This window comes from Puma concolor, chromosome C1 (assembly GCF_028749965.1).
Source record: "Puma concolor isolate L17-30 chromosome C1, mPumCon1.1.hap2, whole genome shotgun sequence".
NCBI classification, from domain to species: domain Eukaryota; kingdom Metazoa; phylum Chordata; class Mammalia; order Carnivora; family Felidae; genus Puma; species Puma concolor.
The window spans coordinates 4,202,034-4,218,150 of NC_141674.1; the positions used below are offsets into that span (position 1 = coordinate 4,202,034).

The window sequence follows — 16,117 nt, forward strand, 5'->3', positions numbered from 1 at the left end:
CAATGGGAGTCACAGGGTCGAGGACCCAGGTGGGGCTCAGAAGCAAGAAGTGGCAAATATGACCCAAAGAGGGAAAGGGGCCTCTGGCCGGCCAGTTCTTCCTGTCTTCAAACCTGTGTCAAAAGATATTACGTATTGGGAACAAGGACCCTGCTCACTGTGCACCCAGCGTGGAGTCCTCAACCCAAGGAGGAAACCTGACATCATGTGGTGGGTGTGGGCTGCCCCTCCTTATCCACCTGCTCCTGGAGACTCGGGAAAACAGGCTTACATTCTCAGGACCAGGGAAAACCAGCAGAAACTGCTCTTTCCGTTCTCCACACCCTCCCCCACGTTTGTCCCCGGGACGCACAAGTTTTGGTGGAGCCGATACGCAAAGTGACATCAGGGACTAGGGGTGGGAGTCGGGGCAAAAGGACTCCGTACAGCTGGGGTCCAGTCACACTGCCTGTTCGTTAGCTCGCGATGTTTATTAGGCAGCCACCACGTGCTGAGTTCCTGGGGGTCACAGAGGTGCACTCAGCCCTCGCCCTGCCCTCTAGGAACTTACAGTGTAGCCAGCTGGGCCTGACAGGTGGCAGGACAACACGCCTGGCTGGGGGCGCACCTGTTGTCTTTTTTTTTTTAATTAAAAAAAGTGTTTTTAATGTTTTTATTTTTGAGAGAGAGAGAGCGCGAGTGGGGGAGGTGCAGAGAGAGAGAGAGGGAGACACAGAATCCAAAGCAGGCTCCAGGCTCCGAGCTGTCAGCACAGAGCCCGATGCAGGGCTCGAACCCACGGATGGTGGGATCATGGCCTGAGCCGAAGTCGGACACTCAACTGACTGAGCCACCCAGGCGCCCCTCACCTGTCGTCTTAACACTGACTCCTCCGAAAATGCCCACAGCGTCCCACCCAAATCAGTGCCCAGGCCACCATGGGTTTGTGACATAGTTGGACTTAGTTAACATGCCTGCCAAGTCAGCTCCTCTTGTCCCTAGTGCCCTGGTCCCTTGCTCGGGATGTTGGACTGGGGATGGCCGGGAGGACTGCCAACCTCCCTCGAATGCTCAGTGAATCCTCGTAAAACAGGAACATGCCCAGCAGGCTGCAGCTGCCCCCCCCCTCCTCCTGGGCACGCAGGACTGGGGACCGCAGTCCCCTCCCTGGGTCTTCTCAGGCTCCCCTTGCTTCCATGCAGAGGGAAAAGAAGCCCAAAGAACAAGTTGCTTCCAGTAACTTGTCCTAAGGAGTAGCAGGGAGCAGTTTGCAAGAGAAAATGAGGAAAGGTGTTTCCCCGCTCCTTTATTTGTTCTTATCCCCTGAATTTCTGCCGCTCTGGGTGACACACAGGCCCTGCTCATCTCACATTGGCATGGACTCTGCTGGGCCCAGGCCCTCCAAGCGACAAACTTCCTTGAGGCCACAAGGCACCCTCCTTATCCCACCCCTTCCTCACACCCCAAGACCCCCTAGAGGTAACAACGCTGGGGAAGTAAGTCCAAGGCTCTGTTACAATGCCCCCAACCCCAGCAACACAGAGCCTTGGCTGCACCCGGTCTCTATAACTGAAAGCATGGGACAGGAGAGCCCAGGAGCAGAGGTGATGGCTGCCCGGCCCTTAGAGCCCCTCAGGCCATTGCTATTGTGTGTCCAGAGGTTCCAAAGCTGAGCTGTTAAGGAGCCAGGCCCAACTGGGAGGGCAGTGACCAGTCAGAATAGACGTGAGCTCCTGGCCCAGTCTTTGGGCTGGTGCCAGCTGCCCAAGCATGGCTGGCCTGGTACCAGGGCCCACCTCCAGTCGCTGCAGTGGGGGGATCCTTCCTCCCTCTGCAGCCACCTGCCCCCTTCGCCTCCACCTAGACGCACCCAAGTTGGGGTGAGGCTGGGCTGCTCCACTGATTGCCTTAAGCTGAGCCCGCATGGCCTTCAGTCGCCACACAGATCACAAACATCCAGGTTCCAGCCTGTGGATGCTGGGCTGCTACCTCGTGACGGGAACAGCAGCTGGCACCACGGGTTTCCTCTGTCTGCCCAGCGCCCCAGGTCTCTTGCAGCCAGCAGGGTCCGTGGACTGGCTAGGGGGCTACCAGGGCCTCCAGAGGCCGCGGGGAGGTTCAGGGGGCGCGGGCGCGGCCGGCGGGGAAGGCGCGGAAGGGCCGCAGGAGTCCCCAGCGCGCCCCCCGTCGGGGGTGGTGCCGGCCGCCCTCCGCCGCAGGTGCTCCAGCAGGCGAGCGCTCACGGCGGGCTCCAGGACGCGGCAGGCGGGCAGCACACGGGCCAGACGCGCCAGGCAGGCGCGGTAGCCCTCACCGTAGCCGTCGGAGGGCGCTGCGGACGGAGAGAGGCGTGAGGCACGCGGTGGGGCGTGGGGCAGGGCTGCGGCGGGGCGGGGCGGGGCGGGGTGGGTCACTCACCGGGCGCTGCCGCCGGGCCGGAGGACGCGGGCAGCTCCTGCAGGAAGCGCACGGTCATTTCCAGGATGTCCGCCTTCTCCAGCTTCGAGCAGTGGGAGCTCTGCGCCCGGCCACGAGGGAGAGGAGCAGAGAGAGACACGGACAAACGAGACACATCTCCGGCCGACTGCCGTGAGCGCCGGGGTGTGGGGCGCGCGTGGCCGGGGGTGGGTCGGCCCCTCGGCGCCAGCCACGCTCGGGCTCGGCCTCGGGCGCCGCGCGGAGGCCCCTCGCCGGCTCCGGGGACAAGGGCCCCTCGGCCCACCCGCCCTCCTCGCTCTGCGCCCCGGGAGTCCCCACCCCCGGCCCCCGAGAGCCCCGGCACCCACCTCCCTGCCCAGCAGCGGCAGGATGAGCCCCTTGAGTTGCCTCAGGCTCGCGTTGATGCGCGCGCGGCGGCGCTTCTCCAGCAGCGGCTTCAGGCTCTGCGGAAGGGCGCCCAGGCCGAGGTCAGGCGGGTCGCATCAAGGTCCCCGCCCCGACCGCCCAGCCCTCAGTCCCCAGCCCCTACCTTGCGCAGCTCCGCCGGGTCCCCCGCCCTCCGAGGCAGCCCCATGCTCTGCGGAGAAGCGGCGCGCAGCGGGGGCAGTCCCGGGAGGGTGGCGCACCGAGCCCGCCGCCAGGCTTTAAGGAGGCGGTGTCGCCCGCCCCGCCCCGCCCCGCCCCAAGGAGTCTGGCGGCCCGGGGTCCCACCTCCCGTCTTTGTTCCTTCGCAGGGTAGGAGCGAGCGGGTGACCCCCCAAGGTGCTGCCCTCGTGCGGCCTTCGCATCCCATCTGCGGCGCGGTCGCGGGCGGGGGGCGCACCCGAGCACCTGCAGGGGGTATGTGGGCGCCATCGGAACCTTCGTGGTCCTGAGTTTGCTCCTTCATTCGCGCCCAGCACCTCCTGTGAGCCCCGCCCCACGCCGGGGCGGGGGACCTAGCGGCGGCAGGAGTTCCCACGTAGGTTTCGAAACAAGGGGAGGGACTCCCCCCACGAGTAGCTCTGCCGACTGAAGGGCTGAGCTGGAAGGGGAAACCGAGGCCCAGAGTAAAGTGTCAGCTAGCCTCTGGGAACTGGCCGGTCGCTGGAGGCCTGCCCTCGCTCTAACGACCTCACAGAATCTTCCAGCGGCTCACCAAGTTAGGGATCATTGGGTTCTCCCGTGCTCGGATTTGGATGGGTAAACTGAGGCCCGGAGAAGACGAGGCAATCCAGGAGCCCTGGGCTCGTTTTCATTTCAATTGGCTCCAGCGGCGGGTTCCTACCCGCGGGACGGTCGGAGTTCACGTGACGAGCGGGGCGGGGCGGTCCTGGGTGCCCCCTGCCCGCTGTCCGCCTCGGCCCCGGGGGTCCGCCGGGCCCGCCTCCGCGCCGCGTGGCTGTTGCTGTGCCAAACTGGCTGGGCGTCCCCCGCCCATCTGCTCGGGGCAACGGACAGCCTTGCGGACTGGGACTGCCGGCCGACCTGTGGGCGAGTGGGGGGCGAGACCCACAGACCAAGGGCCAAGAAGAGGTACGCCCGGGCTGGACCGATAGGCGCTGTCCAGGGTACTAGACGGATGTCCTCCCTCGCTGCCCAAACCCCGTCTCTGTCCCCTACCCCCGCTGCTCGCTCCAAGTCCCCCCGCCCATCCCCCCCAGCAGGGCCTGAGAAGACCGACTTGGCTATCAGGAAGGGGCCTGGAGCAGTCGGGGTGACCGGGGAGCTCAGGTCACCCATCCTCATCTGTGACACTCAAAGGACCAACTGGTCACCATTCATGGACCACGTGCTGTGTGCCAAGCACCTGTTAGCCCCCCCCCCTCCATTAACCTCCATAGCAGTCGTAATTATGAGAACAAAATTCCCAGCAAGGCCTGGGAATGCCTGAGCCCCTGTCCTCCTGGCATCATTGAGCCCAGGGTATCTATGGACCAGCCCCTTCCAAGTTAATGAATTGTTCTTTAAGGGCTCAGAAAATGATTTTGTGGATCATTTAGTGGATCACTGACGCCTCACGTGTCCCACCCCCCCCCACGCACCCCTCCACACACACACTGCCTGACTCAGCTCTGTGCCCACAAGCCCACCCCACCCCAACATTTGTATCTTTGCTGACAGACCCTGACAGTAGCTCCTGGGCGGACAGAGTAGGAAGATTGCTCCTAGAACACCCCCCTCCATGCCTGTGGATCACTGGAAGACTGAAGGTGGGGGAGCAAACTCCCTTTTCAGCTACTCCAGATTTTAAGGTTTTTTTTCTCCATTCTCCCATTGCTGTGATGGACTTTGGCCAGGTTGGCCCACCGTTCCCTTCAACCAAAGGATTCTGGAGGTTTCGCTGGTTACCTAGAGCCAGGAGTTATTTATGAACAGGGGAACAAGTAAGACAACTGAGTAGGCAGAGTATGGGGGTGCAGGCTTTAGGGGAGGGTACAGTGGGGTCACACTCTGCCCTGGCTCCCTGCCCTTGGGCTGGGGGAGAGGTGTGAACAGGGTGGGTGATTGGCCTGAGCCCAGAAGGGGGATGAGAAAAAGCCTCCTGGTGGGGAGGGAGCTGACATCTGGAGGGCACAGTGGAGGTGCTCTGAGCATTTGTGTCACCCCAGGCAAGATACATAAAAAAGAAAAAACAACAACAATAATCTCCTGGTGCCTCAGTTTCCCCAGCTGTAAAATGGGGATAGTGATTGTACCTCTCTCATAAGTGTCGCTGTGGAGATTAGGTATACAGGTGAAGGTGAAATGACCACCTTTCGCCATGGCCATTTATATCACCCCTCCTGTCTGCCAAACAAAGTGTGGCCCACAAAAACCATGGGGTGCACAAGATGGGCACACTACACACACAGCTCAAACCACAAAATAGGGAAACTAAGTGAAAATTCATCTGAAATTAAAAAGGGAAGAGCAGGGGTGCCTGGGTGGTCAGTCATCGGAGCGTCCGACTGTTGCTTTTGGCTCAGGTCGTGATCTCATGGTTAGTGGCTGGAGCCCCACATCGGGCTCCGCACTCACGGTGCAGAGGCTTCTTGAGATTCTCTGTCCCCCCACCTCATAAATAAATAAACATTAAAGAATCCCTACCAAATTGCTTTAAAAAAATAAAAAGGGGGGGGCGCCTGGGTGGCGCAGTCGGTTAAGCGTCCGACTTCAGCCAGGTCACGATCTCGCGGTCCGTGAGTTCGAGCCCCGCGTCAGGCTCTGGGCTAATGGCTCGGAGCCTGGAGCCTGTTTCCGATTCTGTGTCTCCCTCTCTCTCTGCCCCTCCCCCGTTCATGCTCTGTCTCTCTCTGTCCCAAAAATAAATAAATGTTGAAAAAAAATTTAAAAAAAATAAAAAAATAAAAAGGGAAGGAGAACCCCATCACAGGTAAATATATGCTTCCACCTGTTATCACCCAAAGCAGATCCTGCTGTTAAGAAGGCAGCCTTAGAACGTTTTCTGGACCCAAATGCCCAAACCCAAGCATTTGATCAGCTTGGCCATCTCTACCAAGGAAGTTCCTGGCGGGTTCTCCCCACAGAACTCTCCCAGCATCACAGCAGTGGGAGCTATAGGGCTGTTCGGAGGCTCCCGGACTGGCTTTTAACAGTACCTTCCAGGGGCGCCTGGGTGGCGCAGTCGGTTAAGCGTCCGACTTCAGCCAGGTCACGATCTTGCGGTCCGTGAGTTCGAGCCCCGCGTCGGGCTCTGGGCTGATGGTTCAGAGCCTGGAGACTGTTTCCGATTCTGTGTCTCCCTCTCTCTCTGCCCCTCCCCCGTTCATGCTCTGTCTCTCTCTGTCCCAAAATAAATAAACGTTGAAAAAAAAAATTTTTTTTAACAGCACCTTCCAGAATGAGAACTTGCAGCTGCAGCTCATTCCCTCACCTGTGACCAAGGAGGGAGGCCTCTCTGGGGCCTGGAGACCAGAGACAATCCTAAGGCAACCGGGGAGGGACCCCGCTCTCTGGCTGGCTTGGCCCCCCTCTGCCTCCTCAAATTCTGAGCAGAGGTTCTGAGGTGGTCTTCCGTGCCTGGCGCTTTGTCGGTGCCCCCCAATTCCCCAGGAAGACTCCCAGCCCCTTGCAAGATCCTGCTGGGGCATCTACTCCCCAAACCCATCGCTTTTGTTTTGCTTGTTAAGCAAAGGAATATCACATAACTCCCTCCAGCTTTTTCAGAAAATGCACTTGCCGGTTTCCCTGAAGCTTAGAGAATAGGTGGGGCTCAGGCAGGCGGCATTCCAGAGTCTGTCATACTCTGTCCCCTCCAGCTGCCGGGTAACAGGGAGGAACTTGAACTTCTCTTGCGCAGAAGAGGGACAGGTGGCGCCTGAAAGCAGTGTAACTGAGCCCTGCGCTGGAGGGAGCCAAAGACCTGTGGGGGCGAGTGCATCTCTGTTCTGATGCGTTTATGTTAAAACCAATTTGAGGGGCGCCTGGGTGGCTCAGTCGGTTAAGCGTCCGACTTCAGCTCAGGTCACGATCTCGCGGTCCGTGAGTTCGAGCCCCGCGTCGGGCTCTGGGCTGATGGCTCGGAGCCTGGAGCCTGCTTCCCATTCTGTGTCTCCCTCTCTCTCTGCCCCTCCCCCGTTCATGCTCTGTCTCTCTCTGTCTCAAAAATAAATAAACATTAAAAAAATTAAAAAATAAAAAACCAATTTGAGGGTAAGATTCGTCCCTTCTAACTATCAATGTCTCTGTGTTAAAGTTGATATGCAGGCGGAGCTTAGCATAGTGCCTGGGAAGCAGAAGGGCTTCCACAAATGTGTTCCTGTTGGCGTGGGCTCCCTGGGGCTGCCGGGCGGGACCTGGTGGAGCCCGGAAAGGACAGGGAAGGCCTGGGTCTCAGCCTGAGTTTGGGCGGTGTTCTGAGAGGGGTCTGAGGAGATGGCCAGCAAGCACGGCTGCTCACAGGCGACCTTTATGGAGCTGTCCCTGTCCACGGTGAGAGAGGCTCAGGGTGTCTCCTCTGCCTTGCTGCTATGGCGACAGCACGTCACCCCCATCTGGCCCCCAAATGACAAAACCGTGTGAGACGTGAGGGTGTCCAGCACCAGGGGAGCCACCTTGGGAGTGAAGAACATGAACGGTAGGGATTTTTAGTCACGGAGGAGGTTCGGGGCGGGGGGCCCCAAAGACCAGCCGTTTTAGCTCTCTCTCTTCACAGCACCCCCTGCCACTTGCAGGCCCCACGGTGTGCCTGCCACTGGCTGTGCTAGAGAAAGGCAGCTCTAGTGGGCATCGAGTCAGCTGAAGCAGGATAAGACGCCCCCCTCCCTCCCCTTGTCTGCAAACCACTGGGTAGGGGTCCCAGGCCCCAGTTGTCGCAGGTCCCACGGAGGGAGTGAGGTCGTCCTGGCCGTTCGGAAACGAGTGGAAACCCACCAGGCCACTCAGGCCCCAGCAGCTCTGGTTTCCCGCGGCACCTGGGAGCCCTGCAGGTAATGGTGCACAGCGCCACCAGGTGTCAGCCCCAGAGTCCCACATGAGGACTCCCACTGTTCCTGGAAGCAGGTTCATTCTACGGCATGTCTGCAGCTCGGGGCATCCCTGAGCTGGTCCTAGCTAGGTGCTGGGTGAAACAAACCCTCACAGGGCTCCAGTGGGGGGTGGAGGAGGGGGAGGGGGTGGGGGGTGAGGGCTGGGAAAAGAAGGGCACAGGCTGTTTCAACTTCACAAGACGTGCTGACTGCGCTCCCACAACTATGCAGCCCCCGCCTTCTGGCAGCTTGTCCTCCTGTCCAGGGGGCTACGCCTCCCTCCAGCTCCCACGAAAGGCTTCCGGCTATGCAGGCAGGCTGGTTTGGCACACGTGTGTTCTGGCCCCCTGCCTCCTGGAACTTTCCTGAGCCCTCAGGGAAGTGTCCTGGCCCTGCTCCCCAGGTGACTGCTCTGCTGATCTCCCCACTGCCCCCAGCCCTTGCATTCCTACTTTCCTTTCTCCCTATTTGGCAGCCCCAGGCCCCCAAGCTCACAGTTGACCACCCGCCCCCACCCCCCGACACACACCCCAGACAGAGGCTCTGGGGCTCTCTAAGCCCACAGCCTCCAGACCCAGAAACCTGAATGTACCGGGCATTCGTGCCCCTTCCTCTTCTTTCTTCTGCCTCCAGGAGGCTCTGAGGACAATTCTTGGGGCCTGGAGGGCCCAGCACCTGTTGCACCCACTTTGAAACAGACCCAGAGCCCCCCAAGGACTCGTATGGCCTGTTCCTGCTGCAGGATCTTTGCCCTGGCAGCCATCCCTGCCTGGAATGACCCTTCTTATCATTCAAAACCCAGCCCACCATACCTCTTCAGACGGACCTTTCCCTGACCACCCACGTAGCCCCTACAACTCGCTCTCTAACCCCATATTTCCGTGCTGGCGACACTCGTCACTCTCTGGAATGGTGGTAATTATTTGCTGGCTTGTGTCTCCAGCGCTTGGAACAGCAGGTAGTGTGCACTGGGTTGATGAATTAATTCGTTTGGGGGCTCTGTTCGCCAGCGCCTGGACGGCTCTCAGATTCGAACCCAGTTTGGCCGCCCTCCGGGGGTCTCTATTTATACGTGAGCCAAATCAGGAGAGAAGTCCCCGGGCGCACTGGCCTTTGTCGCCAGCCCGCGGGACGGCGCGGCGGAGGCGGGGCGAGGCGGCGCGGGGGGCGGGCCCCAGCCTTACGCCGGGCGCCCGCTGGGGGCCCCGCAGCCCCAGAGCGCGGCGGCGGCGGAGGCGGAGGCGGAGCGGAGCGGGCGAGGCAGTGCGGGCCGAGACCCGGCCGGCAGCCGCTCCGCCCCCCCCGGAGCCGCAGGGCCCCGACGGCCGCGCCGCGGGCAGGACCGGTGCATGGCGTCCGGGGGAACGCGCTGAGCGGGTCGCGGCGCCGCGGGCGGCACCATGGCCCTGGCGCTGGCGCTGCAGGCGGCGCGGCAGGGCGAAATGGAAGTGCTGAGGTCCCTGCACGCCGCCGGCCAGCTGAGACCCTCGCAGCGGGACCCGCTGGACGCGCTGCCGGTGCACCACGCTGCCCGCGCGGGCAAGCTGCACTGTCTGCGCTTCCTGGTGGAGGAGGCCGCCCTGCCCGCCACGGCCCGCGCGCGCAACGGAGCCACGCCGGCCCACGACGCCGCCGCCACCGGCCACCTCGCCTGCCTGCAGTGGCTGCTCTCGGAGGGCGGCTGCGGAGTGCAGGTGGGTCCGCGCGGCTCCCTGGGCGCCCTGGGGGCTTCCTCCCCAGGGGGGGGAGCTCTGGCCCAGAGCCGCCTTGGCTCCAGGGTGGGTGAGATTGGGCACCTACCGACTGAGCTTGCTCCCGAGCTCCTTCCAGAGGGCTTGGGGTGGGATGGGCTCCCCAGATGGAGAGCGCGCCGGGAAGACGCCCCGGTAAGCCAGGGCCACTGCCTAGAAGAGCACTGGGTAATGGGGAGCCAGAGGGAATTGGGCTTACCTGGGCCAGTATATAATCTGGGACAGGGCTGGGGAGGATGGGGAGGAGAGCAAAGCACTGATCCAGGGGAGTTCTGGAGTGTAGGTGGGGCACGGAATCAGAAGCCCGGGTCTCCTGGGAGCAGGTCTGGAAGAGGGTGGGCAAAGTGCCCCCCCCCCCCCCGGCAGGCCACCCCAGGCAGAGATGCAGGTGTCCCCAAGGCCAGGGCGTGGGGGAGGGGTGATGGGCGTGGTAAATGGGGCCTCCCCAGGGCCTTAGCTGACCCCGGGACACCAGCGCCTTCCTCCCTTCCAGCTTCGAGTTGCTTCTCCAGCCCAGCCTGAGTCTTCCTGCCCCAAGACCCCACCTGGTTGGTCTCACTCAGTGGCCCTCAGGCGGATATAAGCCTGGCCCCTCCTGGGCTGGAGGAGGAGGCAGCTCCGGGCCCTAAGTGTATCTCTGCATTTCGCTCCTGCTGGCATTAGAGCATCCAGCAGGTACCGGGCGTGGGGATTCAGTCACGCTCCTGATCTCCTGGAACTGTCAGTCCATGGGGGCAATGGGCCATGCAGTGGGGTGTCAGGGAGCTAGCTGCTTGGGCGAGGTGGCTAGGAGTGAGTGGCCTCTGCAGGGAGTCCTGGATGATGAGAAGGAGGTGACCAGGTGCCGATCAGAGAGTTCTAAGTGCAAGGAACAAGGAGTGCAAAGCCCTCAGGCACACACATTCTTATCCTGTTGCAGAAACAGCCAGGAGGAGGGCATGTTTGGGGCAGGGGGGGCAGGGGAGGGTGCTGGGAGAAGCCACCATAGGCCGGGGCTAGGAATCTGGATGATATTCTAGTTGTGGGGAAAAGCCACTGGAGAGAGGACCCAGAACTGATTTCCCACTTAGCAAGACCACTGGGTTAACTGAATGTAAGAAGGAGAGAAGGCAGGGGTGACCCAGAGCTGGCTGGTTGTGCCCTAAGGATGACCAAACCCCCCGCCCCCCCACTTCAGGATGGCAAGACCCCCCTTCCTACCCTTCCTGGGAGATGGACGGATTGCTTATCTGCTGGCTGGCTCTGTTATCAGGACTTCCTGGCACATGGTCCACACCCACTTTTTTGGGAGGTGGCACGCCTCCCTCATCCCAGGGTCCAACCTTGGCCGGAAGCCTCCCTGGCCACTGCAGAGGAGGTAGAGGAACAAGTGGCCTTGTGCCTGGCTTATCAAGTCTCCCTCCCTCGAGCCCCAGCCAGCTTGGGTGCTGGGGACGGAAGTGTGTGTGTGGGGGGGGGAGGATGACCTCGATCCCTGGCCCTCCTCAGCCCAGAGAGATAAGCAGCTTTAGGGTGTGGGCCGCAGCACATGAGGCTCCTGGGGCCTACACAGCTGTTGGAGGCTTGGGGACAGGCCAGAGCCCATAGGCCCGGGTTCTCTCCCTACTGTCCACCCCCACCCCTCCCCATGCAGAGGTCCGGGCTCAGGGGGACAGACTGAAGCAATCTTCAGCCCCTGCCTGGGCGGTCCAGCACACAGAGGGCTCTCAGTGTTGTGCTCAGCCGCCTCTGTGCCACCTGGTCCCGCTCACCTTCCTCCTGCCTCCTTCCTAGACCCACAGCCACCCCCAGAAGCTGACTGGTGACTTACTGGTGGTGGCCCCTGTCCCCTCTGTGCCCTCTTTTCCTTGTGCCTGTTTTATAAGAGCCTCTGAGATACCTTCCTCAAGCCTCCTTGGCCACAACTGTCCCCACGGGGCCTCTCTCTGGGCAGAGGGGCTTCCCTTCCTTGATCCTAGTAAACCATGCCCACCTCTCACTGCTTCTGCACCCCCTCCCTGTCTGCTTCTCCATCATCCCACGTGCTTGGTGCTGGGAGCTCGTGCTGTTCTCGAACCAGTGCCCACGCTCCCAAACTCGCCGGCCTTTGAGTCCAGACTTCTGGGTTCTCTGTGATTCTCCTCCTCCAGCCCAGGTGAACATCAGCGGCACCTGCCAACCCCCTCCTGCCACAGAGACGCACACACATGGGTGTTCATGGATGACACATTTAGTACTTCCGGGCCATGATCATCAGCCTGCCCCCTCGGGGGTGCCCGGGAAGGTGTCCTACCCAAGCCCCTCCCAGGGGCTGCCTCGAGCCCACACCTACCACTGTTGGCTGACTGTCCAGGCCCTGCCACCAGTACCCAGAAGCTTCCTCCTCCACAGAGCAAGAACGCAGCCTGTTCCCTGGGCCGGGAGCAGGGAGTCTGCTGGGGGGCCGGGGGGGGGGGCAGTTCTCTGCACTGATGTTGGGGTATTGAAGGTACACCAAGCTGGAGGCCTTTTCTCATGTGACACTTGGGGAGAGGAAGAGGGAGGGACCAAGGGTTAGATGCAGGGGCTGCCCCCCACAGTCCTGATGCTAGCTTGGTGGAGCCCCAACAGCCCACCCTTCCTGCCTCAGCCACCCTTGCTCATTCCTTCAGGTGTCCCCAGAGCATCTGGGGGACAGTTTCTCCTGCAGGGAGGATGAGAGTGCTCTGTCCTGAAAGTCTACTATATGCAAGCAGTTCCCAGCCGTGACCTGCAGCCTCAGGAAGCCCGGCCCGTATGGGTGCCACTTATGAACTGGGGCCGGTTAGGTGCCCGAGGACAGAAGGGCCCCTGTGGCCGGCGGGATGTGGGGCAGGACAAGGCATAGGGACTAATGCGCTCTTCTCCCACAGGACAGAGACAATTCTGGTGCCACAGTCCTGCACCTGGCCGCCCGCTTCGGCCACCCCGAGTTGGTGGAATGGCTCCTGCGCCATGGCGGTGGGGAGGCCACCGCGACCACAGACACGGGCGCCCTGGCCATCCACTATGCTGCCGCCAAAGGAGACTTCCCCTCCCTGAGGCTCCTCATCGGGCACTATCCTGAGTAAGGACAACCCTCCTCGCCCGTCTTCTGGGTGCTGCGGGTGGGCGAGGCCTCCAGGGACTGCCTGGAATCCGCCCCTCCAGCGTTCCAGGGGAGTGACCGCTTCTGGGCCACTCCAGTGGCCGGAGGGCCAGGCCGGAGACAGCTCCTACCCAGGCTGCAATGTTTCCTTTCCTGGCGGGCCGCCCACAGCCACTTGCCCCAGAGCTTTGCAAGCAGGTGTCCCCCAGCACAGCTGCCCCTGGGGGGCTGGGCACGTGGGCCAAGGTCACATGCTCCTCTCCAGGGAGCCTACGCGTGTGGCTCTCTTGAGCTCTGGCCTGTGCCAGTTTGCGAGACTATTCTAATGGGGGGATGGGGGACAGGGGTGAAGATATGGGAGAGCTTCCTAGACCGCTACTCAAGAAGGAGGAGGAGCCTCCTCCTGCCCCCTGATTAGGCTGTCCGCAGAGCAACCTGTCACTTCCTGTGGCCCCTCAGCCCATTCCCACCACCACGGGAGGTGGGGCCCCCAATCCTCCCAGGGTCCTCAGCCTGAATGGCAGGTCTGAGAGAGCTGCTGAGCAGTGAGCTGGGAGCTCCCCAGGGTGGGGTGGGAGCATGAGGAAGAATGGGGCTCAGTGCAGAGCAGGGGAGTCCTGGGAAGTCCCTGGGGGAAGGGAGGGAGCCAGTATTAGGTGGATCTGGAGGGAAGCAAGGGTCCTAGAGGATTGTCTCAGGGGAGTGGGACAACAGTGGCCCCAGGGACCTGACAAATGGGGGCTCTGCTCAGTGACCTTTGTCAGTCCAAGTGGGTGCCTGGGGTGTAAGCACTGACAGAGGACCGAGTCTCAGGAGGAGATGAGCCCTGAAGTCAGAGGGCCGATCCTTACCACTGGTTCCACACCCGAGGGAGCCTGCAGGGCGGCTGGCTGCCAGAGAGGAGGCAGGAGGGCTGCCCGGCCCCATGGCCCCGTCAGAGCGACGTTGGGCAGTCCTAAGACCCCCAGCTCAGCCTGCAGTTGCCTTGCTAAGCAGGCATGGCCTGGTTTGGTGGGTGGGAGCCCAGCAGGTGCACGGCCGGGACTTCCCACCGCCGTCCCTGCCAGAGGCCGCTTGGTGTCACTTCGGCATGAATTCTCTGCTCTGGACAAGCTAAGGCTTGGGTCACATCAGAGTCCTTGGGATTTAGGGGAGGGCCCCAGAGACCCTTGAGTGCTCCCCACCTGGCACCATCAGCAATACCCCTGGGGGACCTGGTCCCGACACTTCTGTTCTACCCTGTCACGTGACACAGAGGACACTGAGGCCCTAGAAGGGGACGAGTGGGCCGTGGCCACCCTTCTGCACCCATAAGCCTCCTTCGGCACACGTAATGGGCCCCCAAAAGCCAGGCTAATGGCAATGCCAACTTAGCCCAAATGATGTAAACTGAGAGAGGGCTCCAAGCCCAGCCCTGGCAGCGCTGGTGAGGAACGTGGGCGGGAGGGGTAGGGGTGGAGCCCCAGGCTGGCCCCTGAACCCCTCCTCACCGAAAAGCCTGGGGCCTGGGATGAGCTGGAGCCCTCCATGGGCTGCGATCCCAGCCTCGGGAAGACTGGCCGGGCCATGGAGCACCATCGCGGGCTCCGGGCCTTGGGAACGCTGACCTGTCCCAGGCCATGCCAGATGCTGGCTGTGATTGGGTCCTGGGGCCAACTCGGAGGCCAGGTGGCCTGGGCTGATGAGCCGTCAGCCCCTCAGAGGCCTCTACGAATCTCACAGAGGCGTTCAGAGGACTTGGGTCCGTTCCCCACCGCAGCGTGTGACCTGGCTGATAAGAAAATGCTTTTATGTGCTTGCCTCAGGCAGGAGGGGGCGGCTGGGAATTGGGAGGCCTGCTGGGGGTTGGAGGTCAGTGCCCATTTAGATTCCTATCTCGGGGATAGAGACTCCTGCTCTCCAAGGCGGGGCATGGAGAGGGCAGAGGCCCAGGCTGTCCCCCAAGCCACAGGGCTTAACCTGGGACCGGGGCATCCTGGCTGTGGAGGCTGTGACTCCACGCTTTTCACTCTCGTGAGCCTCCCGGGCCTGCTGTGAAGCACAGTGAATTATTCACAAGGGCTCAGCTCTCCCTGGCGGTTGGTGAGGGAGGAAGGGCTCCCAGACCTACCGGTGAGAAACTCGATCCCGCCCAAGGAGGCTGTGGGCAGCAGCGGGCCATGGCCGTGCCGAGCTGCGGGGAAGCGGGCGGGCTGGACAGCCTCGGGGGAGGCCTTGCTAGAGCCAGGCTGCACCTTAGGGTGTTAGAAAAGGCTTCAGATTGCAGGGACACCCCGCGCCCACCTGCCTCTCCTCCAGGGTATCCCAATCCATTGGGCGAATTCTTCCAGAGGTGGAGGAATTGCTACAGTGGCCTCTGGGGCTGTTTTCCCGTGGGGATCCTCCCCGCAGAAGGAGGGTCCCTAAGCTGGCAGCATGGAGGCTGGCAGGAACTGGGTCTGAGGGCGATGGCCAGGAGCACCGACCCTCCTGGCCAGGAGCACTAGTGGTTGGTAGAGGGGAACCAGCTATCCAGGCCTCCGGTCGGGGCAGACAATATATCGCCTCAGAGCTCCTGACCACCTTGCCAGCGGGGTGCTGGGGCCCAGGAACTACCTCGTGCTTGCTTGGCCTCAACCATCTGCTCACCTGGGGTCTGTGCAGCTGGAGGGGAGCCCCAGGCTCAACTCGGACCCTTGGGCTTGAGTTTTGAGGCTGGGGAGAATAGTGGAGGGTGGCGGGGCTCTGGGCTCTTCCTTCCTTTGGGGCCCCGTGCTCTGCCAGACGTAGCAAACGGGAAAGTCAGTCTGTCCAAAGATTTGCATCAATTCCACCTCCTTGCACGTATCTCCTTTGCCTGAGGCCTCCCCTGCCCCGGGGCAGAGACTGGAAGTGCCCTGGCCAGGGGTCAGGATAAACCCGGATGAGCTCCGGCCTGCTGAGTGGTTACTAAGTGCCTAGCACCCCCCCCCCCCCCCCCACAGGTAGTCTGAGCCTTATAACCACCCCAGGCAATAGCTCTATAAACAGCCCAGTTTACAGATTGAGTTATTCAGGGGTAGATTGAGATTCAGATTGAGCTCAGTGGCAGAGCATTTGAGTTATTCAGCTAATGTTCTTTGAGTATCTACTCTGTGCCGGGCAATATCCTTTCCTTCCTTCCTTCTTTCCTTTCTTCTTTCCTTCCTTCCTTCCTTCCTCCCTCCCTCTCTTTCTTTCTTTCTTTCTCTCTCTTTCTTTCTTTCTTTCTTTCTTTCTTTCTTTCTTTCTTTCTTTCTTTTCTTCCTTCCTTCCTCCCTCCCTTCATTCCTCTTTCTCTTTCTTTCTTTTTCTTTCTTTCTTTCTTTCTTTCTTTCTTTCTTTCTTTCTTTCTTTCTTTCTCTTTCTCCTTCCCTCCTTACTTCTTTCTTTCTTTCTTTCTTTCTTTCTTTCTT

General features: G+C 61.2%; 2 protein-coding genes across 5 annotated transcripts in view; one reads left to right on the forward strand and one right to left on the reverse strand.

The window, feature by feature from the left end:
- Positions 1-1,246: 1,246 nt before the first annotated feature.
- HES2 (hes family bHLH transcription factor 2) lies at positions 1,247-3,010 on the reverse strand. The gene is made up of 4 exons (XM_086715524.1): positions 2,948-3,010; positions 2,766-2,861; positions 2,398-2,497; positions 1,247-2,311 (listed from the first exon to the last, which is right to left on the reverse strand). The coding sequence occupies exons 1-4, from the start codon at positions 2,990-2,992 to the stop codon at positions 2,067-2,069; spliced, it is 486 nt and encodes a 161-aa protein (XP_086571650.1). The 5' UTR covers positions 2,993-3,010; the 3' UTR covers positions 1,247-2,066.
- Positions 3,011-9,095: 6,085 nt separating this feature from the next.
- Positions 9,096-16,117, forward strand: part of ESPN (espin) — a 31,874-nt gene continuing 24,852 nt past the window's right edge. For 2 of the 4 annotated variants that reach the window (XM_086715534.1, XM_086715535.1), the window contains exons 1-2: positions 9,110-9,562; positions 12,490-12,683. In XM_086715534.1, the coding sequence (XP_086571660.1) occupies positions 9,269-9,562; positions 12,490-12,683 (488 nt within the window). In that variant the 5' untranslated portion in view covers positions 9,110-9,268. Of the gene's footprint in view, positions 9,563-12,489; positions 12,684-16,117 lie in introns of all 4 variants that reach the window. The other 2 variants (XM_086715537.1, XM_086715536.1) reach the window with 2 other exon arrangements.

Coding starts and splice junctions, on each gene's coding strand:
- HES2 (XM_086715524.1), bottom strand. CDS start 2,992: ATGGGGCTGCCTCGGAGGGCGGGGGACCCGGCGGAGCTGCGCAAG. Junction 2,862..2,947: donor ACCCGGCGGAGCTGCGCAAG/GTAGGGGCTGGG, acceptor GCCCTTCCGCAG/AGCCTGAAGCCGCTGCTGGA. Junction 2,312..2,397: donor CGGCCCGGCGGCAGCGCCCG/GTGAGTGACCCA, acceptor CTCCGTCCGCAG/CGCCCTCCGACGGCTACGGT.